The 19,217-nt window shown below is 47.6% G+C and overlaps 3 protein-coding genes across 4 annotated transcripts in view; 1 reads left to right on the top strand and 2 right to left on the bottom strand.

Moving 5' to 3' along the window:
- The window catches only part of LOC133361273 (zinc finger protein OZF-like), a 282,249-nt gene that overhangs the window by 235,543 nt on the left and 27,489 nt on the right, over positions 1-19,217 (bottom strand). The window lies entirely within an intron of this gene.
- Positions 1-19,217, bottom strand: part of LOC133361327 (gastrula zinc finger protein XlCGF7.1-like) — a 53,272-nt gene that overhangs the window by 19,231 nt on the left and 14,824 nt on the right. The gene's annotated exons all lie outside the window — the stretch shown is intronic.
- On the top strand, positions 789-19,032 carry LOC133361267 (zinc finger protein OZF-like). Of its 2 annotated transcripts, XM_061580183.1 has the most exons (3): positions 789-825; positions 1,117-1,180; positions 16,228-19,032. In XM_061580183.1, the coding sequence occupies exon 3, from the start codon at positions 16,256-16,258 to the stop codon at positions 17,921-17,923; it is 1,668 nt and encodes a 555-aa protein (XP_061436167.1). In that variant the 5' UTR covers positions 789-825; positions 1,117-1,180; positions 16,228-16,255; the 3' UTR covers positions 17,924-19,032. The 2 variants fall into 2 exon arrangements, with proteins under 2 accessions (XP_061436167.1, XP_061436168.1); XM_061580184.1 differs by lacking the exons at positions 789-825; positions 1,117-1,180 and adding an exon at positions 2,976-3,084.

Here is a 19,217-nt window from a genome sequence, read left to right on the forward strand (position 1 = left end):
ACTGCAGGGATTCATCTTCTTGGTTCTTTCGGTAAAGTCACGTAGAAAGAAATAATCTTTCTGACAGACCTGTTCTTCACCTGACGGCTGCTTGCGTTGTGGCCGAAACGTCGTGAGAATAATTTATTTTTATTATTTTATTATTTCCATTCTACGTGACTTTACCGAAAGAACCAAGAAGACTAGGAAAATTGGACCAATTTTTCCAAAATACGGCATAGGTTAGTATGGCGATTTTATTTTTATGGACGTGAAAATGTCATTGAAATTTCGCCAGCGGTGTGCTGGAGAGTCAAGCAACGACATGTACAAAGTGCTGCTCATAGCGAGTAGCACCGATGGAGGTCGTCACGGCACACGAGGGGGTGGGTGGCCAGCACCACGCCCGGCCGCCTTTGTCTCCCTAGTGGCGATGTTGACACACCGCACCGGGTACTCGTTTGAGGCTGAGTCGAAACTCGCTCCCTTTATGTCAACAAACTTGAACTCTGACCCCGCTCTCTGACGTCTCGCGCAGCGTGACCTCATCGTCTTCAAACGCCAGGGGGAGCTGTTCCTCGCTAGTGACGTCATGTCACCCACCCCCGACCACCGCGCTCTTGAGCGTGACGTCACCGCTTGCCAATCCTTATTTGGGCAAAGCCACGCCCGGTACGTGGCGGCTCATTAACATAATTTATTCGTGAAAGCCGTCGCGATTTGAGAGCCGCTCATTGTGGGAGGGGAGTGTCATCGTACCCCGCAAGTGACGTCATGTCGCCTGCTACCGCGTGACGTCGCGAGGGACCAGGAAGTTGCCGCTCCGCCCGTGAACTGAAATCCGAGGTGAGAAATCCTCATCGCGGTTGTTGTTGTTGTGGTGGTTGTGGTTGTTGTTTATTGACGTAGAGCCTCACTCTCTCTCTCTCTCGTAGGGATGTTAATTGAGTAGCAGCGAGCATGGAAGCGATGTCCAGGTTGTAACTTTACAACGCGGGGCCTTGCCTCCTGCCCTCGCCTGATCGCGTTTGCTTCAAATCTCTCGCTAAAGTTTAATTTCTCTTCACCTGGCTCGCAACTTTGTAACTTTGTTTTACTTTATATATTCTCAGTTTTTCTTTTTTTTTTTTTTACCAGGCCAAGCCCGCTTGAGCTGCTATACCGCTCTTGTTTTCAGAAGCGACCTTCCCACAACAACAAGGTGAGCTTTGTCAACACGTGGCGGTGTTCACTCTAGACGCGTGGTGGTGTTCACTCTGGACGCGTGGCGGTGTTCACTCTAGACGCGTGGTGGTGTTCACTCTGGACGCGTGGTGGTGTTCACTCTAGACGCGTGGTGGTGTTCACTCTAGACGCGTGGCGGTGTTCACTCTAGACGCGTGGTGGTGTTCACTCTAGACGCGTGGTGGTGTTCACTCTAGACGCGTGGCGGTGTTCACTATAGACGCGTGGTGGTGTTCACTCTAGACGTGTGGTGGTGTTCACTCTAGACGCGTGGTGGTGTTCACTCTGGACGCGTGGTGGTGTTCACTCTGGACGCGTGGCGGTGTTCACTCTAGATGCGTGGCGGTGTTCACTTTAGACGCGTGGCGGTGTTCACTCTGGACGCGTGGTGGTGTTCACTCTAGACGCGTGGTGGTGTTCACTCGAGACGCGTGGCGGTGTTCACTCTAGACGCGTGGCGGTGTTCACTCTAGATGCGTGGTGGTGTTCACTCGAGACGCGTGGCGGTGTTCACTCTAGACGCGTGGTGGTGTTCACTCTAGACGCGTGGCGGTGTTCACTCTGGACGCGTGGCGGTGTTCACTCTAGATGCGTGGTGGTGTTCACTCTAGACGCGTGGTGGTGTTCACTCTAGACGTGTGGCGGTGTTCACTCTGGACGCGTGGTGGTGTTCACTCTAGACGCGTGGTGGTGTTCACTCTAGACGCGTGGCGCTGTTCACTCTAGACGCGTGGCGGTGTTCACTCTAGACGCGTGGCGGTGTTCACTCTAGACGCGTGGTGGTGTTCACTCTGGACGCGTGGTGGTGTTCACTCTGGACGCGTGGTGGTGTTCACTCTAGACGCGTGGTGGTGTTCACTCTAGACGCGTGGTGGTGTTCACTCTAGACGCGTGGTGGTGTTCACTCTAGACGCGTGGCGGTGTTCACTCTAGACGCGTGGTGGTGTTCATTCTAGACGCATGGTGGTGTTCACTATAGACGCGTGGTGGTGTTCACTATAGACGCGTGGCGGTGTTCACTATAGACGCGTGGTGGTGTTCACTCTAGACGCGTGGTGGTGTTCACTCTGGACGCGTGGCGGTGTTCACTCTAGACGCGTGGCGGTGATCACTCTAGACGCGTGGCGGTGTTCACTCTGGACGCGTGGCGGTGTTCACTCTAGACGCGTGGTGGTGTTCACTCGAAACGCGTGGCGGTGTTCACTATAGACGCGTGGTGGTGATCACTCTAGACGCGTGGTGGTGTTCACTCTAGACGCGTGGTGGTGTTCACTATAGATGCGTGGTGGTGATCACTCTAGACGCGTGGCGGTGTTTACTCTAGACGCGTGGTGGTGTTCACTATAGACGCGTGGTGGTGATCACTCTAGACGCGTGGTGGTGTTCACTCTAGACGCGTGGTGGTGATCACTCTAGACGCGTGGTGGTGATCACTCTAGACGCGTGGTGGTGTTCACTCTAGACGCGTGGTGGTGTTCACTCTAGACGCGTGGTGGTGTTCACTCTAGACGCGTGGCGGTGTTCACTCTAGACGCGTGGTGGTGTTCATTCTAGACGCGTGGTGGTGTTCACTATAGACGCGTGTTGGTGTTCACTATAGACGCGTGGCGGTGTTCACTATAGACGCGTGGCGGTGTTCACTCTGGACGCGTGGTGGTGTTCACTCTAGACGCGTGGTGGTGTTCACTCTGGACGCGTGGCGGTGTTCACTCTAGACGCGTGGTGGTGTTCACTCTAGACGCGTGGTGGTGTTCACTCTAGACGCGTGGTGGTGTTCACTCTGGACGCGTGGCGGTGTTCACTCTCTGCATGTGGAGAGGGGACAACCGGGAGATCCGGAGGGAAATCCACACGACCACGGGGAGAGAGAGAGAGAGACACGTAAGCTCCAAATATACAGCAGGCGTCAGGGTTGGGATCGAACCCACGACTTCCTGTATGCCAGGACAGGTAGTTAACATCTCACCACAGAGAGAGAGACATGCAGCCTCGGCTGTGTTGGTTGATCCTCAATGAATTACTTGGTGGAGTGAGGAAGCATTCATACTGAGCGGATGAAGGTAGCCAGGCATGGGTCTGGACACGCCACCACCTGTGAACCATGTCACTGAAAAACCCTGAAAATTTGATTCTTGTAAGAAAGAAAAAAGCTGAAAGAAATCAATTTAACTAAATCGGATGTTTTTCACTGAAGGAAATTTAACCTTAACCCACTTCTACGTAATGTCGATTTTGGCAACTCGGAAAGGGAATGACGTGGCGAGCTGAAAATAGTCGTGTTCACTTATCAATTCCAGACAGCATAAGCTGTGAAAATTTCATGACGCCAGAGCTTGGCGTTGTAGAGTTTTTGCTGCTTCACACAAACAAACATGTAATTTCTGCTTAATATTTAAGATAGCAGTTGTACCTGTTCTTCACACGGATATGTATTGAAACTCCGAGAAGCCAATGGCTTCATCGGCCAGGAGCGAAGCGCCACCTAAAATCTCCCGGCACGCTGTTAACAGCTCTAGAAGTACGGCGCACGAAGAGCCATATGGTAGGGGTAAGCGTTGCAGAGCGCTTAACTCAGGTGTGTTGCGGGTTGACGCCACACACTCCATGGTCATTTCTCCCCCCCCCCTCCCAAAATACAAGTCTATTTTTTATAGTTTTTACATTGTGTACAGTATGGAACCTACCCACATGCCAAATTTCAAGTGTGTTGCATGTTGGGAAGTATGCTAAACATTTCGAACAGACACGTATCCACACATTTCCCTTTTATATATAGACTAGCTGTACTACCCGGCTTCGCCCGGGACTTGTATCCACCACGGCCGGCCGCCTTTGTCTCCCCAGTGGCGATGTTAATACGCTACAGCAGTTACTCGTTTGAGGCAGAGTCGACCTAGGGGAGGTTCAAATAATCGTCACTGGTGGTGGTCGTGAGCGGGAATGGAACTGGGTTCGCCGGGTTGGTAGCGCAGCATAGCGTTAAGCACTACACCCACCGCTCCTCACACACCACACACGCACAGACACACACACAGACACACACACAGACACACACACAGACACACGCAGACACACACAGGCAGAGACACACACACACAGACAGCACGCTAACCACTACACTACCGCTCCCCACACACCACACACGCACACACACAGACACACACACACAGACACACACACACAGACACACACACAGACACAGACAGCACGCTAAGCACTACACTACCGTTCCCCCTACACAACACACGCGCGCGCGTCCATAGGTACACATACACGTGCTTGCTGCAGACACACACGACTGTCAGGGTGCGTACGGCAGTAAACGACTGAAAAAAGAAAACGGCAATGCTGCGCAAGGAACGCCTTAGACCTGCAACACATTTGTGTAATGCGAGCGTAAACACACAAACACATACACACACATACATACACACACATACACACAAACACATACACACACATACACACACATACATACACACAGACATACACATACACACAAACACACACATACATACACACAAAAACATAGACAATACACACACACATACATGCAGACACACAGACAGACACATAACACACATACATACACAGAAACACATACACACAATACATAGACACACACATACATACACATAAACACATCCACAGACGTACATACACACATACATACAGACACGCAGACATACACATAAACACATACAAAAAAACCCACACACATACACACAAACACATACACACACATACATACACACATGCATACAGACACACAGACATACACAAACATATACACACATACACATGACCCGGCTTCGCCCGGGACTTGGATCCACCACGCCCGGCCGCCTTTGTCTCCCCAGTGCCGATGTTAATACGCCACACCAGTTACTCATTTGAGGCTGAGTCGACCTAGGGGAGGTTCAAATAATCGTCACCGGTGGTGGCCGTGCGCGGGAATCGAACTCGGTTCGCCGGGTTGGTAGCGCAGCGTAGCGTTAAGCACTACACCCACCGCTCCTCACACACCACACACGCACAGACACACACACAGACACACACACAGACACACGCAGACACACACAGACAGACACAGACAGACAAACACACACACAGACACACAGACAGCACGCTAAGCACTACACTACCGCTCCCCACACACCACACACAGACACACACACAGACACACACACACACAGACACAGACAGCACGCTAAGCACTACACTACCGTTCCCCCTACACAACACACGCGCGCGCGTCCATAGGTACACATACACGCGCTTGCTGCAGACACACACGACTTTCAGGGTGCGCACGGCAGTAAACGACTGCAATAATAAAGCGGCAATGCTGCGCGAGGAACGCCTTAGACCTGCAAGACATTTGTGTAATGCGAGCGTAAACACACAAACACATACAAACACATACACACACATACATACACACACATACACACACATACACACATATACATACACACAGACATACACATACACACATACATATACACAAACACATACACAATACACACAGACATACATGCAGACACACAGAGACACACATAACACACATACTACACATACATACACAGAAACACATACACACACATACATACACACACATACATACACACAAACACATACACACACGTACATACACACATACATACAGACACACAGACATAGACATAAACACATACAAAAACCCACATACATACACACACAGACATACACACAAACAAATACACACACATACATACACACATACATACACAGAGACAAACACATACACACAAACACACACATACATACACACAAACACATACACAATACACACACACATACATGCAGACACACAGACACACACATAACACACATACATACACACGCATACATACACAGAAACACATACACACACATACATACACACACATACATGCACACAAACACATGCACACACGTACATACACACATACATACATACAGACACGCAGACATACACATAAAGACATACAAAAAAACCGACATGCATACACACACACATACACACAAACACATACACACACATACATACACACATACATAGAGACACACAGACATACACATAAACACATACACACATACACATGACCCGGCTTCGCCCGGGACTTGGATCCACGATGGCCGGCCGCCTTTGTCTCCCCAGTGACGATGTTCACACACGACAGCAGTTACGCGTTTGAGGCTGAGTCGACCTAGGGGAGGCCCAGGTCCGTTTCAAATAATCGTCAGCGGTGGTGGGCGTGAGTTGGAATGGAACTGGGGTCGCTCAACCAGCTTAATGACTATTTGTACAAAGAACATATAAAGAATCGATTATAATAACCAGGCTACAGTCCACATTATAGACTGGCAGTACACGCACTCAGCTTCATAAGCAGGCTAGAGTGTACATGATAGAGTGGCAGTACGCTCACCGAGTTTAATAAGCAGGCTACAGTCTACATGATAGACTGGCAGTACGCTGACCCAGCTTAATGACTATTTGTACAGTGAACATTTAAGTAATCGATTGTTGGCGCGTTGGGTTTTAAAGTAATATAAATTGCACACATTGTGGTGGGGGTGGAGTGAAGAGTAGGAAAAACTTTGATGAATTTACCTCAGAGTGGCGTGGTGGGTGTCGAGGCCTAGTAGCGTGCAGAGCCTGCGGCCTCGCCAAAATTGTCCAGCCGGCAGAGGCAGGGTACGGGTGGCGTGCCTTCCCCCCCCCCCCCCTCAGCGCTCCAACAATACTGTGTAATGGCTATTATTTAATTATTTACGGAGCCTATGAAAGTGGCGAAGGCGTGGCTAGCCGTTAGCAGGGGCAACCGCCGTCCAATGAAACTGCAGCCCTTGGCGAAGGCGTCGCTAGCCGTTGCCAGGTCCAATGAAAGCGGCGAAGGCGTCGCTAGCCGTTGCCAGGGGCAACCGCCGTCCAATGAAAGTGCGTATGGTCCGAAATCCACACACAGACAGACAGACATGCACGATTTTATATATACAGATAGACTAGCTTTACTACCCGGCTTCGCCCGTGACTTGGATTCTTGTCTTGGATTAAAACAGTGCCTACGTGGAGTGTTTGGGGGGGGAGGGTGACGTCAGCAAGCACACTGCGTAACGCTGCCGCATGCGGGTGTGACATCACAGATGTGATGACAGATGTGATGTCACCGCTCACTTGCGTGCAAAATAAATGCATTACAGTGATCCCTCGTTTATCGCGGTTAATGGGGACCGGAACCCCTCGTGATTGGTGAAAATCCGCGAAGTAGGATTGGCCCCCCCTAGGAATTTCCGTATATGTGTGTGTGGGTACCAGAATGTTTAAAATATGTATATTTATACTTTATATATATATTTTACTTAAATCTATTTAATTATTAAACCTTAATATTATACATTCACTCTCTCTCTCATACGATACGTATTATGGTGTTCTACACTCACCAGTTAATTTCGAACACAACACTAAGATACGCGAGACACAGTTGACCGTGAACGAGAGTGGCGGGATACAACAAGGGAAGAAGTTGGGAGAGGATGCGATGATGCGCAGCCAATCAGCTCACGGAATACTGGTCATCCACTCGTGCTCTCATTCGTCGCTCTCGCGCCGGGAACCAATCACGTGCCTTGTCTGAGTGCCCGTGGGTATGTCCAAAGCCTCTGAGAGAGTTTCTCTCTTTGTCTGGCATCCTGGGAAACCGTTTCTCTCGCGCATCATGATGAAACAACACTGCTTTCCACAATACGGCTGCCGATATGGCGGTATTTTTTAATTTAAATTTTTCGATGAATATTTTTGAAAAATCCGCGATGCACTGAGGCCGCGAAACTTGAATCGTAAAGTGGCGAGGGATTACTGTATTGCGCCCCCTCCCCAAAATACAAAAGTCTATTTTTATACTTTTCGCATTGTGTACAGTCTGGAAGCTAACCACATGCCAAATTTCAAGTTTGTTGCATGTCGGGAAGTATGCCAAACATTTCGAACAGACATTCAGAAACTTCCCTTTTTTATATATAGATAAATCAGCATTTTGCGACCGCCACCGTGTGGCATATTATTATGTGCCAGGGACTCTTGAGAGGACAACAGTCCAACTCCATAATTTGCAATAAGTAACGGCAAAGCAGTTATAAGCGACTCGCAGAATTGTGCGCAGTTGCGTATACAGTACACGGCTTCCCTGAAGGCAAACACCTTCAGCGAGCGCGATGCCGATCACACGCGTCGAATAAAAAGCAAGGGACAAGTCCTTACTAATAACTCTTTACTAACATCTCCTTACTAACAACTATCATTATTTCTAGATTTGAAGCTTTCGTGACTGCAAGGATTCATACTCTTAGGTTGTTTCGGTAAAGTCACGTAGGTAAAAGATTAAGTAAAATAATAATAAATGAAAATAAATCAATTAAAATCACGATGCTTCGGAGGCAACACAAGCCTCCTTCATCAGGTGTCAAAAGGCACAGCAAAATAACTGTAGTGGGAGTTATTTGTAATGGGGCTTTTAATATATAGGGTAAGAGGAGGGGGGAGGAGCCAAGGGGGACGGGTGCAGGATGGGGGGGGTTGCAGTGTGGGTGGAGCCAGGAATGTGAAAATAGTAAAACGTTGTAGGAAGGTGAATATAGTAAAACGGCGTCTAAATAGTCATTGGAGGGAGGATGAAGTGTAGGATGGGGGAGGGGGGGGGGGTTAGGATGTGGGTGGAGCCAGGAAGGTGAAGGTGGAACTAAAAGACGGCGTCACGGATGGTGGAGGAGGGAAGCAGAGCGGGGGGGGGAGTGGCGATTTAAGTTTAACATGGTTAATCACATCTTTACAATGATTGCTCAATTTGAATCCATCTTCTCGGGTGAAGTTATGTCTGTGTTTGTATATCTGTATGGCTTCATGGACAAATCTTTGGTGGTATCCAGCCGGCTTGCAGAGTACCTTCGTATCGGAGAAAACGATATCATGATCACCCACAGCATTGTAACAATGATTGGCAATGGCTGAAGAATTTGTTCTGCCATGTTTCAAATCTGATTTGTGTTTGCGAATTCGGTCCGAAATATGTCGTTTCGTCTCCCCGATATACAAGTCCCCGCAGGTACAACTCAATTTGTAAACACCGGGGTACTGTTAGTCCGGAATGACATCCTTTACGGATGGGATCAGATCCCGGATTTTATGTACTGTACTGAATCGGACTTGGATCTTATGTTTGTTTAGAATTTTGGAGATCTTTTTGGTCACGCCTGCTATGTATGGCAACGTGACAGTTTTGATCGGAGTTTCAAGTGGTTGTTTCTGTATGGTGGGAGAAACAGCTTTGCGGATAGTGCGGACAAAGTATCCGTTCATCTTGAGGGCCAAATGTACATGTTTCAGTTCACTGGCCAGGTGGTGTTGGTCAGAGATGCAATGAGCTCTCTGGTATAGTGTTTTGATGAGAGAATTATTTTGAGCCGGATGGTAGTGGGAATCAGGTTTCAAGTAGGAATCTGTACTAGCAGTCGCCGCCCGCTTCGCGGGCGGTGTGTATATGCTTGGTTGGTGGGGAGTTGAAAGTGGCTGGACACAATAGACATGTTTTGGTGATTGTTTTATGTTTATTTTTGTGAGGTTATATGTATTTTTATGAGACGCTCAATCGACAATATTAAAGAATGCAAATTATTCAAATATAGAAAGCAATTTATTGAAATATCTGGCGATACACGATATTCTTCGTGTACACTCCGTCTTCCTCCTCGTCGTCAGGTCCCTCAATAAGCGCCTTGATGTTGGATCTTGCCGTGACTCGCGATAGTGCCACGTACAGTTGGCCGTGCGAGAAGCATGGCGTTGGTAGATATAATCTCAGGTTGTGAACAGTTTGCCCTTGCGCCTTGTTGATGGTCATCGCGAAGGCTGGGACAATGGGGAACTGTTTGCGCCGAAGTCGAAATGGGAAGTCCTTCGTGTCCAATTCGCGGCGGATATGGTTGTTCTCAAGCAGCGAGTCCAAGACCAAGTGTGGGTACTTGGAAAGCTGCAGGAGGTCGTCAAAGTCTGACAGAGCCATCCCACCTGCCGTGCGGAACTCGTGGAGGCTGTGAAGGGTCTTGAAATTTACCATTTCTTTTATTTTCTTTGATGCTGCTAATCCTGCATAATGCACGGGCATAAGTAGTACTAATCACATACCTGCATTTCCCATATCCCCTCCCTTTGATGCTGCTAATCCTGCATAATGCACGGGCATAAGTAGTACTAATCACATACCTGCATTTCCCATAAATATGCTAAATTCCTCTTGATATGCAAATTATTTTGTCAAGGCGCCCTTTCCCCCCCTTCCAACCCAGCTTATTTATATGCTCCAAGCACGTGTGCTGTTTCATTCAGACGCTGTCGCCTCGACAGACCTGGTTTTCACCTGAGGATGGCTGCTTGCGTTGTGGCCGAAACGTCGTGAGAATTCTTTTATTATGTTTAATTTTTTTTATTTTATTACTTTCCTTCTACGTGACTTAAGACACCAAGAAGGTTTACCATTTCTTCTTTGTTGGTCAGCTGGCGGTACTGGTACTCGTAATCGCGAGCCAATTCGTCGTAGAATTTATCCCAGAGAGCCTTCGTATCTGCTGGCATGGAATACAGCAGAATCGTAGCGAAGAGTTGACGAAGCTGGTACGGCATCTGAAAGAGCGAGGCTTCTTCCAGACACGCAACCCATTCGCGATCGCTCTCAAGGTAGCCTGCTCGCATGGCTGCTTCCAGCGGTATGTTTTGTTTTATTTTATTCGTAACGCACCATCCATATGCGCTCCACCATCCACCATGCCCTTGCATCGCAAAGACACAACTCCGGTGTGCGTCAGCGTGTGCGCCATCCACAGTGACATTGGTCAGCAATCGCACCGTTCCGATCGCACACAGGTTGGCCCCTGCATCCTCCGTCTGTATGTACACACACAGACAGATGCGCTATGGGGCCACCTATTTTTTTCTCATGTTAAAATGTATTTTGTTGGTGTGTTTACGTTTACGTATTCCCATTGTGGGTGTTTTACGCATACATCAGATTTTTGGGTTCCTCACATATGGTATCAGAGGTGTGGGTCACTCTCAATCGAACAATAACGGGGATCGTTTCAATTATGACAGCTTGCAGATAGAAACATTGCATGATCGTATACTAATAATGACAGAATTAGTACCCCAGTGGAGGGCATCCCCCACCCGGCGCTTCTTACCGGTACTGTGAGACTTACAAATCCAGACCTCTCCTCCTCCTGAACCGTTCACAATACCCTGTGGTAGTACCATAATCATCTCAATAAAGCGATCACTTTCCAATGCCCATTTTGATCTCGGGAGTTACCCGGGTGGTGTCACACTGTACTCATTGTTTTAGCATGTCGCAAATTCCGATATGGCTTGTGCAATGGCCAGAGAGTGACAGCGGCGGGGGCCGGGCTGCAACCTTTGTAGACAGTTTATAACATTACAAAGTGCATGGGATTGGCACTCCAAGACATCATAAATGTACAGTAACGCCAATTACACAACCGAAGTAGACAGCAAGCCGTCCATGGAGACGTGATCAACGTCAATACATAATAATGGTAATAAGCCGGATAAACCGAAAAGTACCCATTGTACCCATCAAACAGTCAGCTGGGTTGCCCCATGGGGGTATTGACCCATGGGCGAAACTGTAGTGGGCGCTACGCAACTTGCCGTCGTCCCGGCAGGTGAAGCTGACAGCTCAGTCCGCTAAGACTTACTGTATAGCGACCCCTGCCTACTCGTAAGGTAAAGTTGTTTGGGGACTCCACTAATCGCAGCACGCAACACCCATTTTTTACATAAATATACGTAATATTAGCGTAACTACCATTCGCACACTTGCATACACACCACACTCGCACAGCGCAGGGTCTGCGCCCACAGTGCACTTCAGCACTGCGGCACAGACCTTGCCAAACCTATGCTATCGCTCTCTTCCGGGCGTGTTATTTATTTTTATCGAATCAAAGTGAGCTGTGGCTTTTTGCCGGCTGTTTTATTTTCATCGAATCAGAGCGAGCTGTTTGGGCGGGTCCGTAAATAAATTAACGTCCAGATACGCACGCAGACGACCAAACCAGCGTAGTTGTTTAAGATTTTGCGTTGCGACCATCACTGTGAATATGGTGTTGCGTGAAAGTAGGTGCAATTGTTGGCCGAAGAGACGCTGTTGTGCGGCAGGTTTATTTATTTATATTTGTCGAATGAAAGTGAGCTGTGGCTTTTTGCCGGCTGTTTTATTATTTTTTATCGACGAATCAGAGCTAGCTGTTTGGGCGGGTCCGTAAATAAATTAACGTCCAGATACGCACGCAGACGACCAAACCAGCGTAGTTGTTTAAGATGGGTGGCCTTCCTGTAAACACAATGTCCCAAGGATCCATCAGGTCTCCTCTCAAACAGAACATCCAAGAATGGTAGTTTGCCATCTTTCTCCACTTCCATGGTGAATTTGATGAATGGGTGTCTGGAATTGATGTGGTCCAGAAAATGGTTCAATGCTGGGAGGCCATGTGGCCAAATGACGAAAGTGTCATCCACATATATCTTCCACAGGGAAGGACGCAGGGTGGACGTCTGGATAGCATCTGATTCAAACTTTTCCATTAACACATTGGCTATCACTGGTGACAAGGGGGAGCCCATGGGGGTACCCTCATTCTGTTTGTAGAAGGTGCCATTCCAGGTAAAGTAAGTCTTGGTGAGGCAATGCCTAACCAGCGCAGGTACATCCGAGTTCAGTCCATGTTGGACCAAGTCTTCGATTATTGTTAAGGTGTCCAGAACTGGGACTTTGGTAAACAGAGATACCACATCAAAACTGACGAGGATATCGTCAGGAGACAGTACCATGTCCTTGACCATAGAGACCAATTGGGTTGAGTTAAGTACTGCTGTCGAGGTCTTGCCAGTGAAGGGGAGCAGAGTATCTGATAGTAAACGGGCCAGTTTGTAGGTAGGAGAGTTGATTGTACACTATGGGTCGTAGTGGGGAGCCTTCTTTATAGATCTTGGGAAGACCATAGAATCTTGGAGGTCTTGCAGCCGAGGGTTTTAAGGAGGGACGTTTGGTTGGTTCGATTAGGGACGTCGAACTCGTGATGATCTTGTTGGTCTTTGTCGTTAGGCTGTTAGTCGGATCCTATTGATGATCTTGTTGGTCTTTGTCGTTAGGCTGTTAGTAGGATCCTACTAACAGCCTAACGACAAAAACCAACAAGATCGAACCAACCAAACGTCTTTTACGAGGATTCATGTCTGCATTTACCACAATACTTGCAGTCAAATGCAAACAAAACACACTATGATAATATATGCATTTTTCGATTTAAAGCTTTCGTGACTGCAGGGATTCATCTTGGTTTTTTTGGTAAAGTCACGTAGAAGGGAAGTAATAAAATAATAAAAATAAAACATAATAAAATAATTCTCACGACGTTTCGGCTACCACGCAAGCAGCCTTCTTCAGGTAAAGAATGAGACACTGCCAAGCTAGGAGCTTATATATAAGCTGAGTTGGGGGTGTAAGAAGAGCGCCTTAACAAAAGAATGTGCATATCAAGAGGAATTTTGCATATTCATGGGAAATGCGTAGGAGGTGGGCGGGGGGGGTTTCAAAGTCATATTATGCCCATGCATTATGCAGGATCAGCAGCACCAAAGGGAGGGGGCAGGGGGTAGCATTAACAAAGGGAGGGAATGTTAATAGTATGTAGAAGCAATGAAACATGTGAATGGGAGAGCGGTGGCAGGATACCCGCAGCGGAGCAAATAATGCATTCCCTGTGGAGAACACAAGATACACAGTTAATGCCAGTGAGTGGACTGCGGTCTGAAAGTCACCGTAAACATGAACAACAATCAGTTAAGATCCGAAATGGTGTATTACGTCCTTCCAATGATTGCTGAGCCAGAATCCATCTTCTCGGTTGAAATTGTCTCTGTGTTTGTATATGTGGATCGCCTCATGAACGAATCTCTCATGGTAGCCAGATGGCTTGCAGAGAACCTCTGTCTTGGAGAAGTCAATGTCCTGTGAGCCCACTGAATTGTAACAGTGATCTGCCACGGCTGATGTGTTTGTCCTACCGTGTTTCAGGTCTGCTTTATGTTCATGGATGCGGTCCGAGACATGTCGTTTGGTTTCTCCAATGTAACTGCTACCACAGAGGCAACTTAGTTTGTAGACGCCAGGGTACTGTATGTCTGGAACCACGTCTTTTACAGACGGGACCAGATCACGGATTTTTGTACTGTGTTGAATCGGACCTGAATCTTGTGTTTAATCAGGATTTTGGAGATCTTTTTTGTGACCCCAGCAATGTAGGGTAAGGTGATGGTTTTGAAAGGCTCCTCAACAGGATCCTTCTTGATGGTTGGAGTGATGGCTTTATGGATTGTGTAGTCGGAGTAACCATTAGTCTTAAGAGCTTGGCATACGTGTTTGAGTTCACTGGCAATGTCTTCCTGGTCGGAGATGCATTGGGCTCTATGGTATAGAGTCTTGATGAGGGAGTTCCTCTGGGATGGATGGTGGTGGGAATCCGGTTTTAGGTATTACTTCCCTTCTACGTGACTTTACCGAAAAAACCAAGAATATATATGCATTGTCCTTGAAACTGATTGGTCCACACCAAGGGACGGCTTTTTTTGAGCCTCGACCCAATTGGTGCTCCACCAGAGGACGCCAATTGGTGCTCGACCAGAGGACGCCAAAAGGCGTACAGCTCACACATTATCATAGTGTGTTTTTGCGGTTGGCGGTTGTGAGGGGTCCTACGATCCCTCGCAAACACTCCCAATGGCTGGGGGGGCTACGGACGTACTGGCCTGCAACGGCAGACATGCAGACCTCGGTGAGGGACTCTGGGGTCACCCGCGTCCCTCACGGAGGTCCGCACCTCGGCTGAGAAACGTATATAAGGCAGACCTCTGGAGAGGTCCTGGCAGTTTAAGACGACCAGTTGGAGCAAGAAGACCTGCTAGAATAGGACCCTGGACCCCTAGCTTCACCGTCTTTTTAAGGGCTGAAGCTCTGTGAGGCCAGTGGTGGACCCTGGGTCTCCCATAGGATATTATAGCCAGAGGACCTGGAGCACAGCCGGGGCATGCATGTTACGTAGGAGGCGTATAATATACAGAGTGGAAGTACTCGAGATAAACTGTACGAGGAGTTATGTTTAGTAGTTAGGGCGCGTGTATATAATAAAGACGTGCCCCCAACAAAGTGTCTCCGGAGAAAACACGACACAGAAATGAATCCTCGTAAGGTTTCAGTTTTGTTGCCAGAAAAAAGGGGAAAACTCCTATTATTAACTCCTATCATTTTTCATTGCTGGAGGGTTTGCCCCCCTCCCTACCTTAAAATACTGACTCCGCCCCTGAGTGTGTGACAGTGTCAAGTTTGTATTTGCAGTAAAGTCTTTTAATTCTATTGAGCACGGAGGTTATATCAAAACGGTAGTTTATTTTTGTTTTCCTCTGGAAGTCTTTGTAAGATTGGAGTCAGGAAGTTATCACAGCACACGTGCAGCTGAAGTCGGAACTTCATACCAGCATTCAAGGACATCTGTGCCTTGCTTCACACCTCTAAGTTGCAATTGAACATTAATTTATGCATTTGTGCATAACACAAATAGTATTTTTTTCAACACCCTTTGCTATGTCAGCTGAATTTAGCTTTCATAAATAGTCATTTTGAAGCCAGACAGCCGAAATCGTGTGCTCGGAGTTTTGGGTTAACATTCATTTTGAAGATACTAGGGCTTCCAGGCATGTTTATAACCATTTGCCCTCTCATTGTGTGCAATAACAGCCCGTGTGATGAATTTGGGACACTTTTTCACTATCATGAATATATGTATAAGTATAGACGTGTAAGTCACGTGTGACTATATATGCATTGATACTGATGTGTAGATGGTGTGGATATATTTTTCTGTCTGCAGCTGTCGCTTCCTCTGCAGAATTGGTCTGATGGAGCAAAGGCACTCGGCGCGGCTCGGTGCAAAAAGGCAACAATGCGACCTGCGTGCCAACAGCACAGATCGTACTGAACATTTGACACAGCACCAGAGAACTCAAACAGCAGAGAAACCCGTCAAGTGCAGTGTGTGTGGGAAAACGTTTGCACAGTCATCTACTCTTGTAAAACACCAGAGAACACACACAGGAGAGAAACCCTTCAAGTGCAGTGTGTGTGGGAAGGCATTTTCACAGTCAGCTACTCTTGTAGCACACCAGAGAATACACACAGGAGAAAAACCCTTCAAGTGCAGTGTGTGTGGGACGGCGTTTGCACAGTTATCTGCTCTTGTAAATCACCAGAGAACACACACGGGAGAGAAACCCTTCAAGTGCGGCGTGTGTGGGAAGGCGTTTGCACTTTCATCTACTCTTGTAGAACACCAGAGAACACACACGGGAGAGAAACCCTTCAAGTGCAGTGTGTGTGGGAAGGCGTTTGCACAGTCATCTACTCTTTTAAAACACCAGAGAACCCACACGGGAGATAAACCCTTCAAGTGCAGTGTGTGTAGGAAGGCGTTTGCACAGTCATCTGCTCTTGTAATACACCAGATAACCCACACGGGAGATAAACCCTTCAAGTGCAGTGTGTGTGGGAAGGCGTTTGCACAGTCATCTGCTCTTGTAATACACCAGATAACCCACACGGGAGATAAACCCTTCAAGTGCAGTGTGTGTGGGAAGGCGTTTGCAAAGTCATCTCCTCTTGTTATACACCAGAGAACACACACGGGAGAGAAACCCTTCAAGTGCAGAGTGTGTGAGAAGGCGTTTGCACGGTCATCTACTCGTGAAGCACACCAGACAACACACACGGGAGAGAAACCCTTCAAGTGCAGTGTGTGTGGGAATGCGTTTGCACGGTCATCTGTTCTTGTAATACACCAGAGAACCCACACGGGAGATAAACCCTTCAAGTGCGGTGTGTGTGGGAAGGCGTTTGCACATTCATCTACTCTTGCAGAACACCAGAGAACACACACAGGAGAGAAACCCTTCAAGTGCAGTGTGTGTGGGAAGGCGTTTGCACAGTCATCTGCTCTTGTAAAACACCAGAGAACACACACGGGAGAGAAACCCTTCAAGTGTGGTGTGTGTGAGAAGGCGTTTACACGGTCATCTACTCTTGTAGAACACCAGAGAACACACACGGGAGAGAAACCCTTCAAGTGCAGTGTGTGTGGGAAGGTGTTTACACTTTCACCAAATTTTCAAAGACACCAGAGAACACACAAGCATCACAATATCCACAAGGAGTGGAGTCTGAAATCAGCTTGTGAAAGTCAAAGTGATGCAATGAGTGTATCCCTCATGAAACAAGAACCGGAAGAAAATCCCAGCTTGGATACTTTGAAAGATATCGAGGTGAAACGTGAAGATGTGAAGGTGAAATGTGAAGAAGTGATGGTGAAGAGCGAAGAAGTGAAGGTAAAATGTGAAGATGAAGATTCAACTCCAAAATCGGACCTTCACATCGATGGAGGCAACGTGAAGCAGGAGGATAATTCTCACTGTGAGACAGAGCGAGGCAACTCCCAGCAGTTTGTGGAAGTGGAGGTGTGGGTTGACTTCCTCCGCGACAATAGAAAGTCAAATGGAGACCCGGGAGATGTGTAAGCTTGAGACGATGTCGCTCCAATAGACGCACCTTTGTCACAGGCCTTTAATGACAAGAATGTGAAGTTGAACACTCGGTTCTTAGGTTCAACCTGCAGGGTAAGAGCGGCCAGTCTTTGTGGACCTGTGTGTTGGGTAGATTTCTAACCAGGAGCGAGAGCCAATAAGCTCCCAAGCATTCACTGTTATAAATTGCATTCATATGGTGCATACTTAATCGCCTCGGCAACTCGGAGTTTTGTATCGTATCTCGTTTCAAACACTCGAAGAGCACCCTCAAGTAGCAGCTGCCCCTGTGTGGCACAAGGTGGTGGCCCTGCACTGGCCTGCATGTAGACAAGAGCCTGTCAGTAGAGGGCGATGGTTGATGTGGCACCTTGGTTGTGGAGTTTGTAGGTAATGTTTGGAATTTGCTAAATTTTGACCCAGACACCAGCATTCGTTTTGAATGGCGCAATAGTATTAGTTAAAATGATTGTCAATAATTTAGAATGATTACTTGTCTGATGGTGTGCGCACATGTAACATTTTGTCTATAAGGGTCAAACATTGAATAAGTGATGTTAGGACAAAGTTTGTGTTTTGCAAGTAACCTGTACAGATCACTCGGGTGAGACTCATTGTTCTTGTGATACAGGTCAAAGGGTACTTTTGTGTTTTCAGGAAGCGTCTGCCTCTGGAGCAACTCATTGTCTTTTAAATAGTGAGCACGCTCGGATCATTAATCAGTTACAAGGCATACCAATTAAAAGTTACACGAAAAGGAGGAACATTCTCTACAACACGAATTATAATTTTGTATTATGTGTTGAATTAGGACGAGAAATGGTCCTTGCTGATTGTAAAGTGACGAAAAAAATTTCACACGAGCGACGCATCCACGCAAGCTCCCGATGCTCCGTTTTGAAGTTTGAAAATGAAACAACTTTGAATTGTATTATGTTTTGAATTACATAAATGTACTTCTTCATTAAAAGCTTATTCATTGAAAACGATATTTCGTGTGAATTTTCTCTCGTCGTGAAGTAGATGGCCTTGCTGGGGGTTCAGTTTGATGCGGACTTTCACCTGTTTGGGATCGCGGGATCGAGATGAGGCGACACAGAGCTGGCCGTGCAATAAGACCGCCGTCTGCAGATCGATTCCAACGCGATCGAACGTCTGTCCCTGCCCCTCCGTCGTTCATGCAGGGGGCACGTAGGTTTGCAGCGCCCCCTGCATGAAAGCGACGGAACGTGCAGCGTTCGTCACGAAGTTGTGCGTAAGCGCCATAACAAGGCGCTGTAAGCTGACC

The sequence above is a fragment of the Lethenteron reissneri genome, chromosome 72, assembly GCF_015708825.2.
Source record: "Lethenteron reissneri isolate LAM-NWPU_2019-01 chromosome 72, ASM1570882v1, whole genome shotgun sequence".
Classification (NCBI taxonomy): Eukaryota; Metazoa; Chordata; class Hyperoartia; order Petromyzontiformes; family Petromyzontidae; genus Lethenteron; species Lethenteron reissneri.